The sequence below is a fragment of the Thalassophryne amazonica genome, chromosome 6 (genome assembly GCF_902500255.1).
Source record: "Thalassophryne amazonica chromosome 6, fThaAma1.1, whole genome shotgun sequence".
In the NCBI taxonomy this organism is placed as follows: Eukaryota; Metazoa; Chordata; class Actinopteri; order Batrachoidiformes; family Batrachoididae; genus Thalassophryne; species Thalassophryne amazonica.
Genome location: NC_047108.1, coordinates 375,074 through 391,008, shown reverse-complemented (window position 1 = coordinate 391,008; position 15,935 = coordinate 375,074). Strand labels below are relative to the sequence as shown.

Genomic DNA, 15,935 nt, shown 5'->3' with positions numbered 1-15,935 from the left:
ATTATCTTATCTGAGCTAAGCACTAAGTCAGACAAAAGGTCTGAAAATTCACAGAGAAACTCACAGTAACGACCAGGTGGACGATAGATAATAACAAATAAAACTGGTTTTTGGGACTTCCAATTTGGATGGACAAGACTAAGAGACAAGCTTTCAAATGAATTAAAGCTCTGTCTAGGTTTTTGATTAATTAATAAGCTGGAATGGAAGATTGCTGCTAATCCTCCGCCACGGCCCGTGCTACGAGCATTCTGACAGTTAGTGTGACTCGGGGGTGTTGACTCATTTAAACTAACATATTCATCCTGCTGTAACCAGGTTTCTGTTAGGCAGAATAAATCAATACGTTGATCAATTATTATATCATTTACCAACAGGGACTTAGAAGAGAGAGACCTAATGTTTAATAGACCACATTTAACTGTTTTAGTCTGTGGTGCAGTTGAAGGTGCTATATTATTTTTTCTTTTTGAATTTTTATGCTTAAATAGATTTTTGCTGGTTATTGGTGGTCTGGGAGCAGGCACCGTCTCTACGGGGATGGGGCAACGAGGGGATGGCAGGGGGAGAGAAGCTGCAGAGAGGTGTATAAGACCACAGCTCTGCCTCCTGGTCCCAACGCTGGACAGTCACAGTTTGGAGGATCCAAGAAAATTGGCCAGATTTCTAGAAATGAGAGCTGCTCCATCTAAAGTGGGATGGATGCCGTCTCTCCTAACAAGACCAGGTTTTCCCCAGAAGCTTTGCCAATTATCAATGAAGCCCAGAGAAAACAACAGAGTCCGACATTGTTTTTGCAAAGTTACACACCGATTTAATGTTAATTTTAGTGACCTCCGATTGGTGTAACCGAGTGTCATTACTGCCGACGTGAATTACAATCTTACCAAATTTACGCTTAGCCTTAGCCAGCAATTTCAAATGTCCTTCGATGTCGCCTGCTCTGGCCCCCGGAAGACAATTGACAATGGTTGCTGGTGTCGCTAACTTCACATTTCTCAAAACAGAGTCGCCAATAACCAGAGTTTGATCCTCGGCGAGTGTATCGTCGAGTGGGGAAAAACGGTTAGAGATGTGAACGGGTTGATGGTGTACACGGGGCTTCTGTTTAGGGCTACGCTTCCTCCTCACAGTCACCCAGTCAGCCTGCTTTCCCGACTGCCTGGGATCTGCCAGGGGGGAACTAGCGGCGGCTAAGCTACCTTGGTCCGCACCGACTACAGGGGCCTGGCTAGCTGTAGAATTTTCCACGGTGCGGAGCCGAGTCTCCAATTCGCCCAGCCTGGCCTCCAAAGCTACGAATAAGCTACACTTATTACAAGTACCATTACTGCTAAAGGAGGCCGAGGAATAACTAAACATTTCACACCCAGAGCAGAAAAGTACGGGAGAGACAGGAGAAGCCGCCATGCTAAATCGGCTAAGAGCTAGTAGCTACGCAACCTAGCGGATTCCTAAAAACACACAAAGTGAATAATGTGTAAATAATTTAAAGGTGATTCAGCAGAAGGAGTGCCCCAATCAAGGCACCAAACAGGCCATGAAGCAGCACAGGCAACGCAGGACAACAGCGAACGCACGACAACGGTGCTAAAATAACATAAAAATCAACTAAACACGCTGTGGAGCAGCACAGATAACGCACGCCAACAGTGCTAAAAGAGAAAAAAAAAATAAAATAAAATAAAAAAAAATAAAAACGAAAGCGTTAGCAAGCTGGTTAGCTTGCCAACGCTGATGAAAGTTAGCAGATAAAAGTGCTCCGTCGCGATGTTTCGACCGTTAGAGGTCTTCCTTAGGCGTTGGAGCACAGTAAAAAAGTAAAAAAAAAAAAAAAAAGTAAAAAGGTAAAAAAGTAAAAAAGTCTTGAAAAAGACTGTTAATTCAAGTCCAAAGCAGCAGGTAGCAGTCTCTGTGTAAACAGTCCCAACGTTTATCGCAGGAGTTACGTTCTAAAAATAGCCCGCGATAGGTGAAATCCGCGAAGTGGCCAGCGTTATTTTTTACAATTATTATAGATGTTTTAAGGCTGTAAAACCCCTCACTACACACTTTATACACTTTTCTCAATCAGGCATGAACATTTTCTCACTTTTCTCTCGTGTGTAAACACTCTCAAAGTTCAAACCTTAGTAGAAAAATAAGACCAACCTGTTTTCAGGCCCAAACATTTGTTTGAGAAATAAAAATAGAACGTTTTGTATAAATAATTGACTTTTAGAACTAACGAATTTAATTTTAACGATCAACGTACGAGGTTGGACACATAAGAAATTATTAATAGTGACTGACCAGTATTTCACAGTTCCTCTGATCGCGCCTCTTCGTCCTGGCGCCACTGCGCTGTCACATCTTTTTCCTCTGGCTCACACCTCGCTGCAGGTGTCTTTTTCCGAGTGAAGAACACAGTTATGAGTAGTTGTTGGCGCTCTTTTTTTCTTCTGGGTGAGAAGATTCTTATAAACAGACATGCAGAACACAATGCGCATGCTCTCCCTTCGCGGTGTCGCGACCAGCTGCTTGATGAGGCCGCGTAACACAATGCACTGTAAAAAAAAAAAAGCATGCAAAATTAGACTAAAAAAAATCCGCGAAACAGCGAGGCCGCGAAAGGTGAACCGCGTTATAGTGAGGGACCACTGTAATTCCATTCAAAAAGTGAAACTTGTATACATTCATTGCACACAGACTGGTATATTTCGTGTTTATTTATTTTAAATAAATAAACTGTTTTCCTGTTTTATCATTAGTATTTTATATGATTCTGTGTCTTTTCTATTATTTTTATTTTACTTCTTTTACTTATTTATGTTTTAAAAAATTTTTTATTGTGTTTTAATCTTATTTCATTTTATTCTGCTTTTAAATGATGTTTGTGAAGCGCCTTGAGGCGATTAGATTTGGCGCTATATAAATTAATAAATTATCATAAATTATTTTAATTACTAATTCATTAATTACTAATCAATCAATTAATGATTAATCAAAGAATATTAATATTCTTATTGATTAATTACTAGTATCATTAACATTAATAAATTACTAATCAATTAATTATTAATGCTATTAATTATTATTATTATTATTATTATTATTATAAATTACAAATTAATTAAATTAATTAACATGACATGATTGCAATGCGTCAAAGAAATCTGCAACTTCTTTTATTTCTTTGCATTGACGCAGAAAGGCGAAAAAATAAAAAGAGCAAACAGGCTACTGCAACAAGTTGCATTTCGGTTGCCATGTTAACAAACAGTGAAGACGGCAGTTTGACACCAGCAGTTTTTTTTTTTTTTCTCCTAAGGCGGAGGGGTGTCTCAGTTCATAGGGCTAGAGGCATACCCCTTCACATTACCCCTTGTTTTAACGGGGTAGGCGTAGGGGTAGGGGTAGGGCCAAGGGGAAGGAGAAGGGGTACAAAAGAGAATTGAGATTGGGGGAAAGTGTAGCCGCATCTGGCGGTCACGTGCACAATTTGCCATGAGAAGTGAATGGTGGACCTGCTGGATATCTGTTTGTAAGGACTGGACATGGACATGTGATCTGAATGCGTAAGCTTGGCTCGCCTCTTCTTTTTCTGTGGTTTTGAAGCCTCACTGCCAGCAAAGTCCAGCAGGATGAATAAAATCTCTCAGTGCAGGTATGTGCCGATAAAAGGATTTGCCGCCCTGGTGTGTAGAATTGTGGAGGCCTGGTATACAGTTGCAGAGTGTTGTGCAGACTTGCTTAAAAACTGTGTACTTTCTGCATCCAGTGCTCTACATTGAAAAAATTAAACGTGTTTAATCTCTTGCCTCGCGTAGCCCTCAGCGTACTGCTGCGCGCGCACAAAGCAAAAACTCAGATGCATATAAACCACTTAATCTCAGCATAGATGGTACACTGCAATACGCAATTGTACATTGGCCCCGTGTGAAAGGGCTTAAGTGGCCACCGTTTTTGCACCATGCTGGTGTTTACATGAACATGATCTCCTACAGCAGTTACATGCTGTAAATTCACCATGTTAAATGCAATTAATGCACCTGTGGTGGCCAAGTAGTAAATGCACTTGGTTTCAGTTCAGAAGGTTCCGGGTTCAAATCCCACCCCTGCCACGTTTCTCCATGTAATGTGGAGTTGCGTCAGGAAGGGCATCCAGCGTAAAACCTGTGCCAACTCAACATGCAGATCCACCTTGGATTTGCTGTGGCGACCCCGAGTGCAAACAAGGGAGCAGCCGAAGGGACTTACTGTATTTATAGTAATTATGACAATCAGACATAAAATGCATCAACTACACGTTACCTCGTAACTGTGTATGAAGTGACTGTTATTATTTCTGGGCCTCGTACCTCAGGTATGTGCCATTCATTAGAATTGCAAAATATTATATTCCACTACGGAGGGAGCAGCTTCTCTGATGTGCGTGCACGAATACAAGGGAGTGCATGTGATTAAATATTGTTTCCTATTCCTATTGTTTACTCAGAGATTCCTCTGACGTTAATTCAGAAATACTTTTGAATTGAATAACTTTGAGCTGACATAACGTATAATTTGAGCTAGCATCAAGTGCCACTCTTGACATGACTGCCAGAGGGAAAACCAACAAACCTGACGGAAGCATTTTGGAGACAAAGTCAGAGAGATCAAACAGATCTGGATTTGTCTGAAACAATCGAGGATTTGGAGGCATTTTTAGACTCTGTGTGTAACAATAAAGTTGCTAGTATGTGGAAGTCAAAGAACGCCAAACCCGACTCCGTACGCCCCCGAGGTCAGCGAAGCTCGGCCAGCGACTTGGAGGACACATGGGCTGATATATGTGAGTCTTTAAACTCTATTAAACACCAGCTCAAGAAGCTTGATCTTCTTTCTAAACTATCCAGTGATGTTGAGGACTTAAAAGCCTCATTGATAGAAGTGCTTAAGGCTGAGAATGCCTCACTCAGGCTCCAAGTAAACAAAACAACAGACAGACGAACTTCAAAAAGATCATGTTAGCATGGCTAATAGCATATTGGACCTACAATGCAGAAGCATGAGAGACAATATAATAGTTCATGGGCTTCCAGAATCGTTCAAAGAAACTCACCAGAAATCTGAAGAGCTGCTTAAATCCTTCCTGGTTGACAACCTGAAAATGTAGTTGGGACAAGCCGCAGCTATTCGCTTTTCCAGGTTCCATCGCCTGGGGAGAGCCAAACCCGACCCAAAGAGGCCTCGTCCCATCGTAGCCAAACTTGTTGACTCAAAGATCAATCAATCAATTCAATCAATTTTATTTATATAGCGCCAAATCACAACAAACAGTTGCCCCAAGGCGCTTTATATTGTAAGGCAAGGCCATACAATAATTATGTAAAACCCCAACGGTCAAAACGACCCCCTGTGAGCAAGCACTTGGCTACAGTGGGAAGGAAAAACTCCCTTTTAACAGGAAGAAACCTCCAGCAGAACCAGGCTCAGGGAGGGGCAGTCTTCTGCTGGGACTGGTTGGGGCTGAGGGAGAGAACCAGGAAAAGGACATGCTGTGGAGGGGAGCAGAGATCAATCACTAATGATTAAATGCAGAGTGGTGCATACAGAGCAAAAAGAGAAAGAAACACTCAGTGCATCATGGGAACCCCCCAGCAGTCTAAGTCTATAGCAGCATAACTAAGGGATGGTTCAGGGTCACCTGATCCAGCCCTAACTATAAGCTTTAGCAAAAAGGAAAGTTTTAAGCCTAATCTTAAAAGTAGAGAGGGTGTCCGTCTCCCTGATCTGAATTGGGAGCTGGTTCCACAGGAGAGGAGCCTGAAAGCTGAAGGCTCTGCCTCCTATTCTACTCTTACAAACCCTAGGAACTACAAGTAAGCCTGCAGTCTGAGAGCGAAGCGCTCTATTGGGGTGATATGGTACTATGAGGTCCCTAAGATAAGATGGGACCTGATTATTCAAAACCTTATAAGTAAGAAGAAGAATTTTAAATTCTATTCTAGAATTAACAGGAAGCCAATGAAGAGAGGCCAATATGGGTGAGATATGCTCTCTCCTTCTAGTCCCCGTCAGTACTCTAGCGGCAGCATTTTGAATTAACTGAAGGCTTTTCAGGGAACTTTTAGGACAACCTGATAATAATGAATTACAATAGTCCAGCCTAGAGGAAATAAATGCATGAATTAGTTTTTCAGCATCACTCTGAGACAAGACCTTTCTAATTTTAGAGATATTGCATAAATGCAAAAAAGCAGTCCTACATATTTGTTTAATATGCGCTTTGAATGACATATCCTGATCAAAAATGACTCCAAGATTTCTCACAGTATTACTAGAGGTCAGGGTAATGCCATCCAGAGTAAGGATCTGGGTAGACACCATGTTTCTAAGATTTGTGGGGCCAAGTACAATAACTTCAGTTTTATCTGAGTTTAAAAGCAGGAAATTAGAGGTCATCCATGTCTTTATGTCTGTAAGACAATCCTGCAGTTTAGCTAATTGGTGTGTGTCCTCTGGCTTCATGGATAGATAAAGCTGGGTATCATCTGCGTAACAATGAAAATTTAAGCAATGCCGTCTAATAATACTGCCTAAGGGAAGCATGTATAAAGTGAATAAAATTGGTCCTAGCACAGAACCTTGTGGAACTCCATAATTAACCTTAGTCTGTGAAGAAGATTCCCCATTTACATGAACAAATTGTAATCTATTAGATAAATATGATTCAAACCACCGCAGCGCAGTGCCTTTAATACCTATGACATGCTCTAATCTCTGTAATAAAATTTTATGGTCAACAGTATCAAAAGCAGCACTGAGGTCTAACAGAACAAGCACAGAGATGAGTCCACTGTCTGAGGCCATAAGAAGATCATTTGTAACCTTCACTAATGCTGTTTCTGTACTATGATGAATTCTAAAACCTGACTGAAACTCTTCAAATAGACCATTCCTCTGCAGATGATCAGTTAGCTGTTTTACAACTACCCTTTCAAGAATTTTTGAGAGAAAAGGAAGGTTGGAGATTGGCTTATAATTAGCTAAGATAGCTGGGTCAAGTGATGGCTTTTTAAGTAATGGTTTAATTACTGCCACCTTAAAAGCCTGTGGTACATAGCCAACTAATAAAGATAGATTGATCATATTTAAGAACGAAGCATTAATTAATGGTAGGGCTTCCTTGAGCAGCCTGGTAGGAATGGGGTCTAATAGACATGTTGATGGTTTGGAGGAAGTAACTAATGAAAATAACTCAGACAGAACAATCGGAGAGAAAGAGTCTAACCAAATACCGGCATCACTGAAAGCAGCCAAAGATAACGATATGTCTTTGGGATGGTTATGAGTATTTTTTTCTCTAATAGTTAAAGTTTTATTAGCAAAGAAAGTCATGAAGTCATTACTAGTTAAAGTTAATGGAATACTCAGCTCAATAGAGCTCTGACTCTTTGTCAGCCTGGCTACAGTGCTGAAAAGAAACCTGGGGTTGTTCTTATTTTCTTCAATTAGTGATGAGTAGTAAGATGTCCTAGCTTTAAGGAGGGCTTTTTTATAGAGCAACAGACTCTTTTTCCATGCTAAGTAAAGATCTTCTAAATTAGTGAGACGCCATTTCCTCTCCAACTTACAGGTTATCTGCTTTAAGCTGCGAGTTTGTGAGTTATACCACGGAGTCAGGCACTTCTGATTTAAGGCTCTCTTTTTCAGAGGAGCTACAACATCCAAAGTTGTCTTCAATGAGGATGTAAAACTACTGACGAGATACTCTATCTCACTCACAGAGTTTAGGTAGCTACTCTGCACTGTGTTGGTATATGGCATTAGAGAACATAAAGAAGGAATCATATCCTTAAACCTAGTTACAGCGCTTTCTGAAAGACTTCTAGTGTAAAGACACTTATTCCCCACTGCTGGGTAGTCCATCAGAGTAAATGTAAATGTTATTAAGAAATTATCAGACAGAAGGGAGTTTTCAGGGAATACTGTTAAGTCTTCTATTTCCATACCATAAGTCAGAACAAGATCTAAGATATGATTAAAGTGGTGGGTGGACTCATTTACATTTTGAGCAAAGCCATTTGAGTCTAATAATAGATTAAATGCAGTGTTGAGGCTGTCATTCTCAGCATCTGTGTGGATGTTAAAATCGCCCACTATAATTATCTTATCTGCGCTAAGCACTAAGTCAGACAAAAGGTCTGAAAATTCACAGAGAAACTCACAGTAACAACCAGGTGGACGATAGATAATAATAAATAAAACTGGTTTTTGGGACTTCCAATTTGGATGGACAAGACTAAGAGTCATGCTTTCAAATGAATTAAAGCTCTGTCTGGAATTTGGATTAATTAATAAGCTGGAGTGGAAGATTGCTGCTAATCCTCCCCCTCGGCCCGTGCTACGAGCATTCTGACAGTTAGTGTGACTCGGGGGTGTTGACTCATTTGACCTAATGTTTAATAGACCACATTTAACTGTTTTAGTCAAATTTCCTTCACTGTCGCCTGCTGTGGCCCCCGGAAGACATTTCACTATGGTTGCTGGTGTCGCTAACTTCACATTTCTCAAAACAGAGTCGCCAATAACCAGAGTTTGATCTTCGGTGGGTGTGTCGCCGAGCGGGGAAAAATGGTTAGAAATGTGAATGGGTTGGCGGTGTACACGGGGCTTCTGTTTAGGACTACGCTTCCTCCTCACAGTCACCCAGTCGGCCTGCTTTCCCGGCTGCTCGGGATCTGCTGGAAGGGAACTAACGGCGGCTAAGCTACCTTGGTCCGCACCGACTACACGGGCCTGGCTAGCTGTAGAATTTTCCACGGTGCGGAGCCGAGTCTCCAATTCGCCCAGCCTGGCCTCCAAAGCTATGAATAAGCTACACTTATTACAAGTACCATTACTGCTAAAGGAGGCCGAGGAATAACTAAACATTTCACACCCAGAGCAGAAAAGTGCGGGAGAGACAGGAGAAGCCGCCATGCTAAACCGGCTAAGAGCTAGTAGCTGCGCTAAGCTAGCGGATTCCTAAAAACACACAAAGAGAATAATGTGTAAATAATTTAGAGGTGATTCAGCAGAGGGAGTGCTTTAGTTAAGGCACGTGAAGATTACACTGTGAAACAAATCGTTATCTAGTTATCTAGATCAATCTAACTGCGCAGATTAAACAGCTAACAGATACAGAAAAACACCGCTGTGCTCCGGAACAGGAAGTGATACAATACCGCAGTGAGAGCCAACCACCAATAGAGACAAGCAAGACTCACAACCCTCTAATAATAATAATCAACCACGGTTGATTGCGGCTGAATGCGGTTGAATGTGGCTGAATGTGGTTGAATGTGGCTGAATGTGGTTTAATGTGGTTGAATGTGGCTGAATGTGGTTTAATGTGGTTTAATGTGGCTGAATGCGGTTGAATGCGGCTGAATGCGGCTGAATGCGGTTTAATGTGGCTGAATGTGGTTGAATGTGGCTGAATGCCGTTTAATGTGGTTTAATGTGGCTGAATGTGGTTGAATGTGGTTGAATGTGCCTGAATGTGGTTGAATGTGGCTCAATGTGGTTGAATGTGGCTGAATGTGGTTGAATGTGGCTGAATGTGGCTGTGTGGTTGAGTGTGGCTGAATGTGGTTGAATGTGGTTTAATGTGGTTGAGTGTGGCTGAATGTGGTTGAGTGTGGCTGAATATGATTGAATGTGGTTGAGTGTGGCTGACTGTGGTTGAATGTGGCTAAATGTGGTTGCATGTGGTTGAATGTGGCTGAATATGGTTGAATGTGGCTGAATGCGGTTGAATGTGGCTGAATGCGGTTGAATGTGGCTGAATCAATCAATCAATCAATTTTTTTTTTATATAGCGCCAAATCACAACAAAGTTGCCCCAGGCGCTTTATATTGTAAGGCAAGGCTGAATGTGGCTGAATGCGGTTGAATGTGGCTGAATGTGGTTTAATGTGGTTTAATGTGGTTGAATGTGGCTGAATGTGGTTTAATGTGGTTTAATGTGGCTGAATGCGGTTGAATGCGGCTGAATGTGGTTTAATGTGGTTGAATGTGGCTGAATGTGGCTGAATGTGGTTGAATGTGGCTGAATGCCGTTTAATGTGGTTTAATGTGGCTGAATGTGGTTTAATGTGGCTGAATGTGGTTGAATGTGGTTGAATGTGCCTGAATGTGGTTTAATGTGGTTGAATGGGGCTGAACGTGGTTGAATGTGGCTGAATGTGGTTGAATGTGGCTGAAGGTGGCTGAATGTGATTGAATGTGGTTGAGTGTGGCTGAATGTGGTTGAATGTGGTTGAGTGTGGCTGAATGTGGTTGAATGTGGTTGAGTGTGGCTGAATGTGGTTGAATGTGGTTTAATGTGGTTCAATGTGGTTGAGTGTGGCTGAATGTGGTTGAATGTGGTTGAATGTGGTTGAATGTGGTTGAGTGTGGCTGAATGTGGTTGAGTGTGGCTGAATGTGGTTGAATGTGGTTGAGTGTGGCTGACTGTGGTTGAATGTGGCTAAATGTGGTTGCATGTGGCTGAATGCGGTTGAATGTGGCTGAATGTGGTTGAATGTGGCTGAATGCAGTTGAATGTGGCTGAATGCGGTTGAATGTGGCTGAATCAATCAATCAATCAATTTTTTTTTATATAGCGCCAAATCACAACAAACAGTTGCCCCAAGGCGCTTTATATTGTAAGGCAAGGCTGAATGTGGCTGAATGTGGTTGAATGTGGCTGAATGTGGTTTAATGTGGCTGAATGTGGTTTAATGTGGTTGAATGTGGTTGAATGTGGCTGAATGTGGTTGAATGTGGCTGAATGCGGCTGAATGCAGTTGAACGCGGCTGAATGCGGTTGAATGTAGCTGAACGCGGTTGAATGTGGCTGAATGTGGTTGAATGTGGCTGAATGTGGTTCAATGTGGTTGAATGTGGCTGAATGTGGTTGAATGTGGCTGAATGTGTTTTAATGTGGCTGAATGTGGTTGAATGTGGCTGAATGTGGTTGAATGTGGCTGAATGTGGCTGAATGCAGTTGAACGCGGCTGAATGCGGTTGAATGTAGCTGAACGCAGTTGAATGTGACTGAATGTGGTTGAATGTGGCTGAATGTGTTTTAATGTGGCTGGATGTGGCTGAATGTGTTTGAATGTGGTTCAATGTGGTTGAATGTGTAATTTCCTGCTTTTAAACTCAGATAAAACTGAAGTTATTGTACTTGGCCCCACAAATCTTAGAAACATGGTGTCTAACCAGATCCTTACTCTGGATGGCATTACCCTGAACTCTAGTAATACTGTGAGAAATCTCGGAGTCATTTGTGATCAGAATATGTCATTCAAATGCATATTAAACAAATATGTAGGACTGCTTTTTTGCATTTACGCAGATCAGGGAGACAGACACCCTCTCTACTTTTAAGATTAGGCTTAAAACTTTCCTTTTTGCTAAAGCTTATAGTTAGGGCTGGATCAGGTGACCCTGAACCATCCCTTAGTTATGCTGCTATAGACTTAGACTGCTGGGGGGTTCCCATAATGCACTGAGTGTTTCTTTCTCTTTTTGCTCTGTATGCACCACTCTGCATTTAATCATTAGTGATTGATCTCTGCTCCCCTCCACAACATGTCTTTTTCCTGGTTCTCTCCCTCAGCCCCAACCAGTCCCAGCAGAAGACTGCCCCTCCCTGAGCCTGGTTCTGCTGGAGGTTTCTTCCTGTTAAAAGGGAGTTTTTCCTTCCCACTGTCACCAAGTGCTTGCTCACAGGGGGTCGTCTTGACCGTTGAGGTTTTTCCGTAATTATTGTATGGCCTTGCCTTACAATATAAAGCGCCTTGGGGCAACTGTTTGTTGTGATTTGGCGCTATATAAATAAAATTGATTTGATTTGATTTGACCTGTATGCTGAATCACGCACAGAGAAATGGGCCACATAGCCAAAATGCGTGCCTGCCCTGTGGAAGACTGGCGGCCTGTCCAGGGTGTACTCCAGCTTTTGTCCACTGAGTGCTGGGATACTGTAGGTTCCTCCCCCCACGATCTTCAACTGGAATAAGCTGGTTTAGAAAATGGATGGATGGATTTAAAAATGTTCACTCACAGGCCACTTTATTAGGTACACCTTGCTAGTTCTGGGTTGGACCTCCTTTTGCCTTCAGAACTGCCTTAATTTGTCATGGCCGAGATTCAACAAGGTGTTGGAAACAGTCCTCAGAAATGTTGGGTCCATATTGACATGATGGCATCATGCCCATTCAACCAGACTTCCCATTCTCCTCTGACCCCTGACATCAACAAGGCATTTTTGTCCACACAACTACCACTCACTGGACAGCTTCTTTTTTTTAGACCATTTTCTCTAAACCCTGGAGATGGTTGTTCATGAAAATCACAGTAGATCAGCAGTTTCTGAAATACTCACACCAGCCTGTCTGGCACCAGCAACCATTCCATGTTCAAAGTCCCTTAATTCCCCTTTCTTCCCCGTTGTGATGATTGGTTTTAAATTCAGCAGGTTGTTTTCAGCACGTCTTGATGCCTAAATTCACTGGGTTGCTGCCATGTGATTGACTGATTGTGTTAACAAGCAATTGAACAGGTGTACCTAATAAAGTGGCCTGTGAGTGTACATTTACAATTTATCAAGGCAGTTAAACATGTAAAAGCTAACTTAGTGTTAACTAGTTAAAATGTTAAACTATAACATAATTTTAAAAAATAAAGGAGTGTTTCTAACACACTGAACAAAATATAACTTTTGTTTTTGTTCCCATTTTTCATGAGCTGAACTCAAAGATTTTAAACATTTTCTGTGTACACAAAAGACCCATTTCTGTCAAATCTTGCTGACACATCTGTCTAAATCTCTGTCAGTGAGCACTTCTCCTTTGCTGAGATAATCCATCCCACCTCACAGGTGTGACACATCAAGATGCTGATTAGACAGCATGATTAGTGCTCAGGTGTGCCTTAGGCTGGCCACAATAAAAGGCCACTCTGAAATGTGCAATTTTGCTTTACTGGGGTGGTCAGAAAACCAGTCAGTCCGTGTCTGGTGTGAATACCATTTGCCTCACACAGTGTAACACATCTCCTTTGCATAGAGTTGATCAGCAGCCAGACGCCATTGAATGTGACCATTTGCCCACTCAGATCTGTTACGACGACACGCTGCAGTCAGGTTGTGACCTCGATGAGGATGATGAGCATGCAGATAAGCCTCCTGAAATGGTTTGTGATGGTTTGGCAGAAATTCTTTGTTTCTGCAGCTGTCCGGGTGGCTGATCTCAGACCATCTTGGAGGTGAACATGCTGGATGTGGAGGTCCTGGGCTGGTGTGGTTACACGTGGTCTGCGGTGGTGAAGCTGGTTGGATGTACTGCAAAGTTCTCTGAAACATCTTTGGAGACGGGTTATGGTGGAGAAATGGTACATTCAGTTCACGGACAACAGCTCTGGTGGAGTCAGCATGCCAACTGCACGCTCCCTCAAAACATGCAACATCTGTGGCACTGTGCTGTGTGATAAAACTCAGCTTTTTAGTCAGAGTGGCCTTTTGTTTTGGCCAGCCTAAGGCACAACACCTGTGCAATAATCATGCTGTCTAATCAGCAGCTTGATCTGCCACACCTGTGAGGTGGGATGGAGAAGTGCTCTCCAACACAGATTTAGACAGATTTGTGAACAGTATTTGAGAGAAATAGGTCTTTTGTACATACAGAAAATGTTTTAGATCTTTGAGTTCAGCTCATGAAAAATGGGAGCAAAAGCAAGTGTTGCATTGATGTTTTAGTTCAGTGTATAAGCCTCTTTTGAAGTGAAGGCCTCGTTCTCTGTCTAGTTGAGAATCACTTGTTCATCAGTGGCCTTGCATCGACTCTTTCTGTAAAAACGTTTTAATGCAAACAAGAGTTGTAATAAAGTTCTTTATTTTTTTTTTTATCCACAGACGTCCCAACAGTGCATACACCAGGTTATTGTGTTCCAAGTGTTCCACTCATCTCTGAAGACAAAAGGAATTTGTCTTTCCTCCACGGTGCCTGCACTCCTAGAGATGAGCAGTCTCCATATTACTTCTCATCAACACCTCTGCACACACTGTGCACAGCAATAAACGCAGCCTTACCGTTGCTCAGCTTTTCAAGTCATGTCATGGACATGAAAGTGTGCAAAGACCCAGAAAAGACACCTAATCTAGCTGGAACCACATCTACTCCTCTTACAAACCCTGAGAGCCAGATTGTTCTGTCACAGCTCCCGGTCCAGCAGAATCACTCATCCATCCTTGGAGCGTGCACCCAACCGGAATGAAACACAAGAATCTTTGGGAAACAGCAAAAATTCTACAACAGAGTTCAAGTCTGTCTGCAGACCCAAGCCTCCTGCTGACACTCCAGCTGTCTCTGCACATCAGCTCAACCTTCTTTTCAGGAGTGTGCTTTCTCACACACCAGTACCAAGAGTCCCGTAATATTTGGACAGCCCCGGTTGGCCACACACGTTCAGTGGTGCCAGAGGACTGCACAAACACTGCAGTGATGCAGATCACATGACAGTCATCAAGACCTGTCCCCGTCCTCCAGCATCTCTTCCAATGACACAGTCACTGACTTGTTCCTGTCTAACATGGTCAGGGAAGCTCTCTCACCACAGCCAGTCGTACCTGTGATCAGACACTATCATCTGTCATCAGTCATTACTGCAAGAGCAATTTAAATCCTAATCTTCACCATAATTACTGTCTCAAATATCAAATATCAGCCTTAACTGGCCACAGTGTAAGTAATGGTCATGTTTTTGCGGTAACAAAGTTTATCACTGCAGTTATTTGTAACTATGACATAGTTATTTGTAACTACACTGTGGTAGATTGGTAGTTCTTCTGCAGTAATCCATTTCCAGCAGTATGGCCATTTAGTGCCTAACACCTTGAAAATACCCCATGAACTTTCTTTGGAATCACCAACCAAACAGAGCCAGAGCAGATAGACCTGAAGCCAACTTCATGTCTGCTCTGATTTGAATGGTCACCAAGCAGAAAATACCCCTCTGAAGCTCTGCTCTCAACTTCCCCAGCCTCTGTGTTCAAAGGCCTTGGGGACCTGACCTCTGATGACAGTTCATTTGACCTTGACAGCAAATTACACTTCATCAGTTGCAGTTTCTTTGTTCTGTCAACCTTAGAACAGTTCTGCAGAAGTAGCCTAAAAATCCCATCATCCATAGATTTGACAGAAACTGGCTAATGTGGACCCTTTGACCCATGAGAGACTATCCATGAAAACAATCCCAGAGAGTGAAAGCAGGGGGCGTTGTGAGAACCTGGTGTGTTAGGATCTCCTCGGGGAGCAAGAGCAGAGTTCAATATATTGCAAACCATCCCACGAATGCACAACAAAGGCAGAGGTTTGTGGGCCTTTTGTAGAGCAAAGGTGCAGTTGCTAACCGTGCTGGTAGTACGAGGGGAGCTACGACCACTGCCTTTGCACCGCCCCCCCAGGACTAAACCAAACCAACTTTTTTAGGTTCCTTACATGACCCCAAAACACAATCAGGATGTTCCCAAAAATAAAAACTGGCCTCAAGCCAGTTATCCAAGATGGCGTCCAAGATGGCCGCCAAAATAGGGTCTTTCACTAAAACACTTTTAAACAGCAAATAAACAACTTAAATATCACAGACATTCAATGGGAAGACCATTGCAGGTCACAGCAAACTCATTTGTGCCTAAACTAAATTCATTCATGGGTTTAAGATTCAAGATGGTGTCCAAAATAGCCACCAATAGAATCTCTGTGATATTTAAGTTCTTTATATGTTGTTTAAAGGTGTTTTAGTGAAAAACCCTATTTTGGTGGCCATCTTGGATAACTGGCTTGAGGCCAGTTTTTATTTTTGGGAACATCCTGATTGTGTTTTGGGGTCATCTAAGGAACATTTGGTCCTGGTGCAAAGGTATTGGTCATAGCTCCCCT

At 42.3% G+C, this 15,935-nt stretch overlaps 1 protein-coding gene across 1 annotated transcript in view; it reads left to right on the top strand.

Moving 5' to 3' along the window:
* LOC117513126 (1-phosphatidylinositol 4,5-bisphosphate phosphodiesterase eta-2-like) overlaps nucleotides 1-15,178 on the top strand; it is a 667,318-nt gene extending 652,140 nt beyond the window's left edge. The window contains exon 21 of the mRNA XM_034173461.1: nucleotides 13,910-15,178. Within this exon, the coding sequence (XP_034029352.1) occupies nucleotides 13,910-14,271 (362 nt within the window). The 3' untranslated portion in view covers nucleotides 14,272-15,178. The remainder of the gene's footprint in view (nucleotides 1-13,909) is intronic.
* Nucleotides 15,179-15,935: the final 757 nt, after the last annotated feature.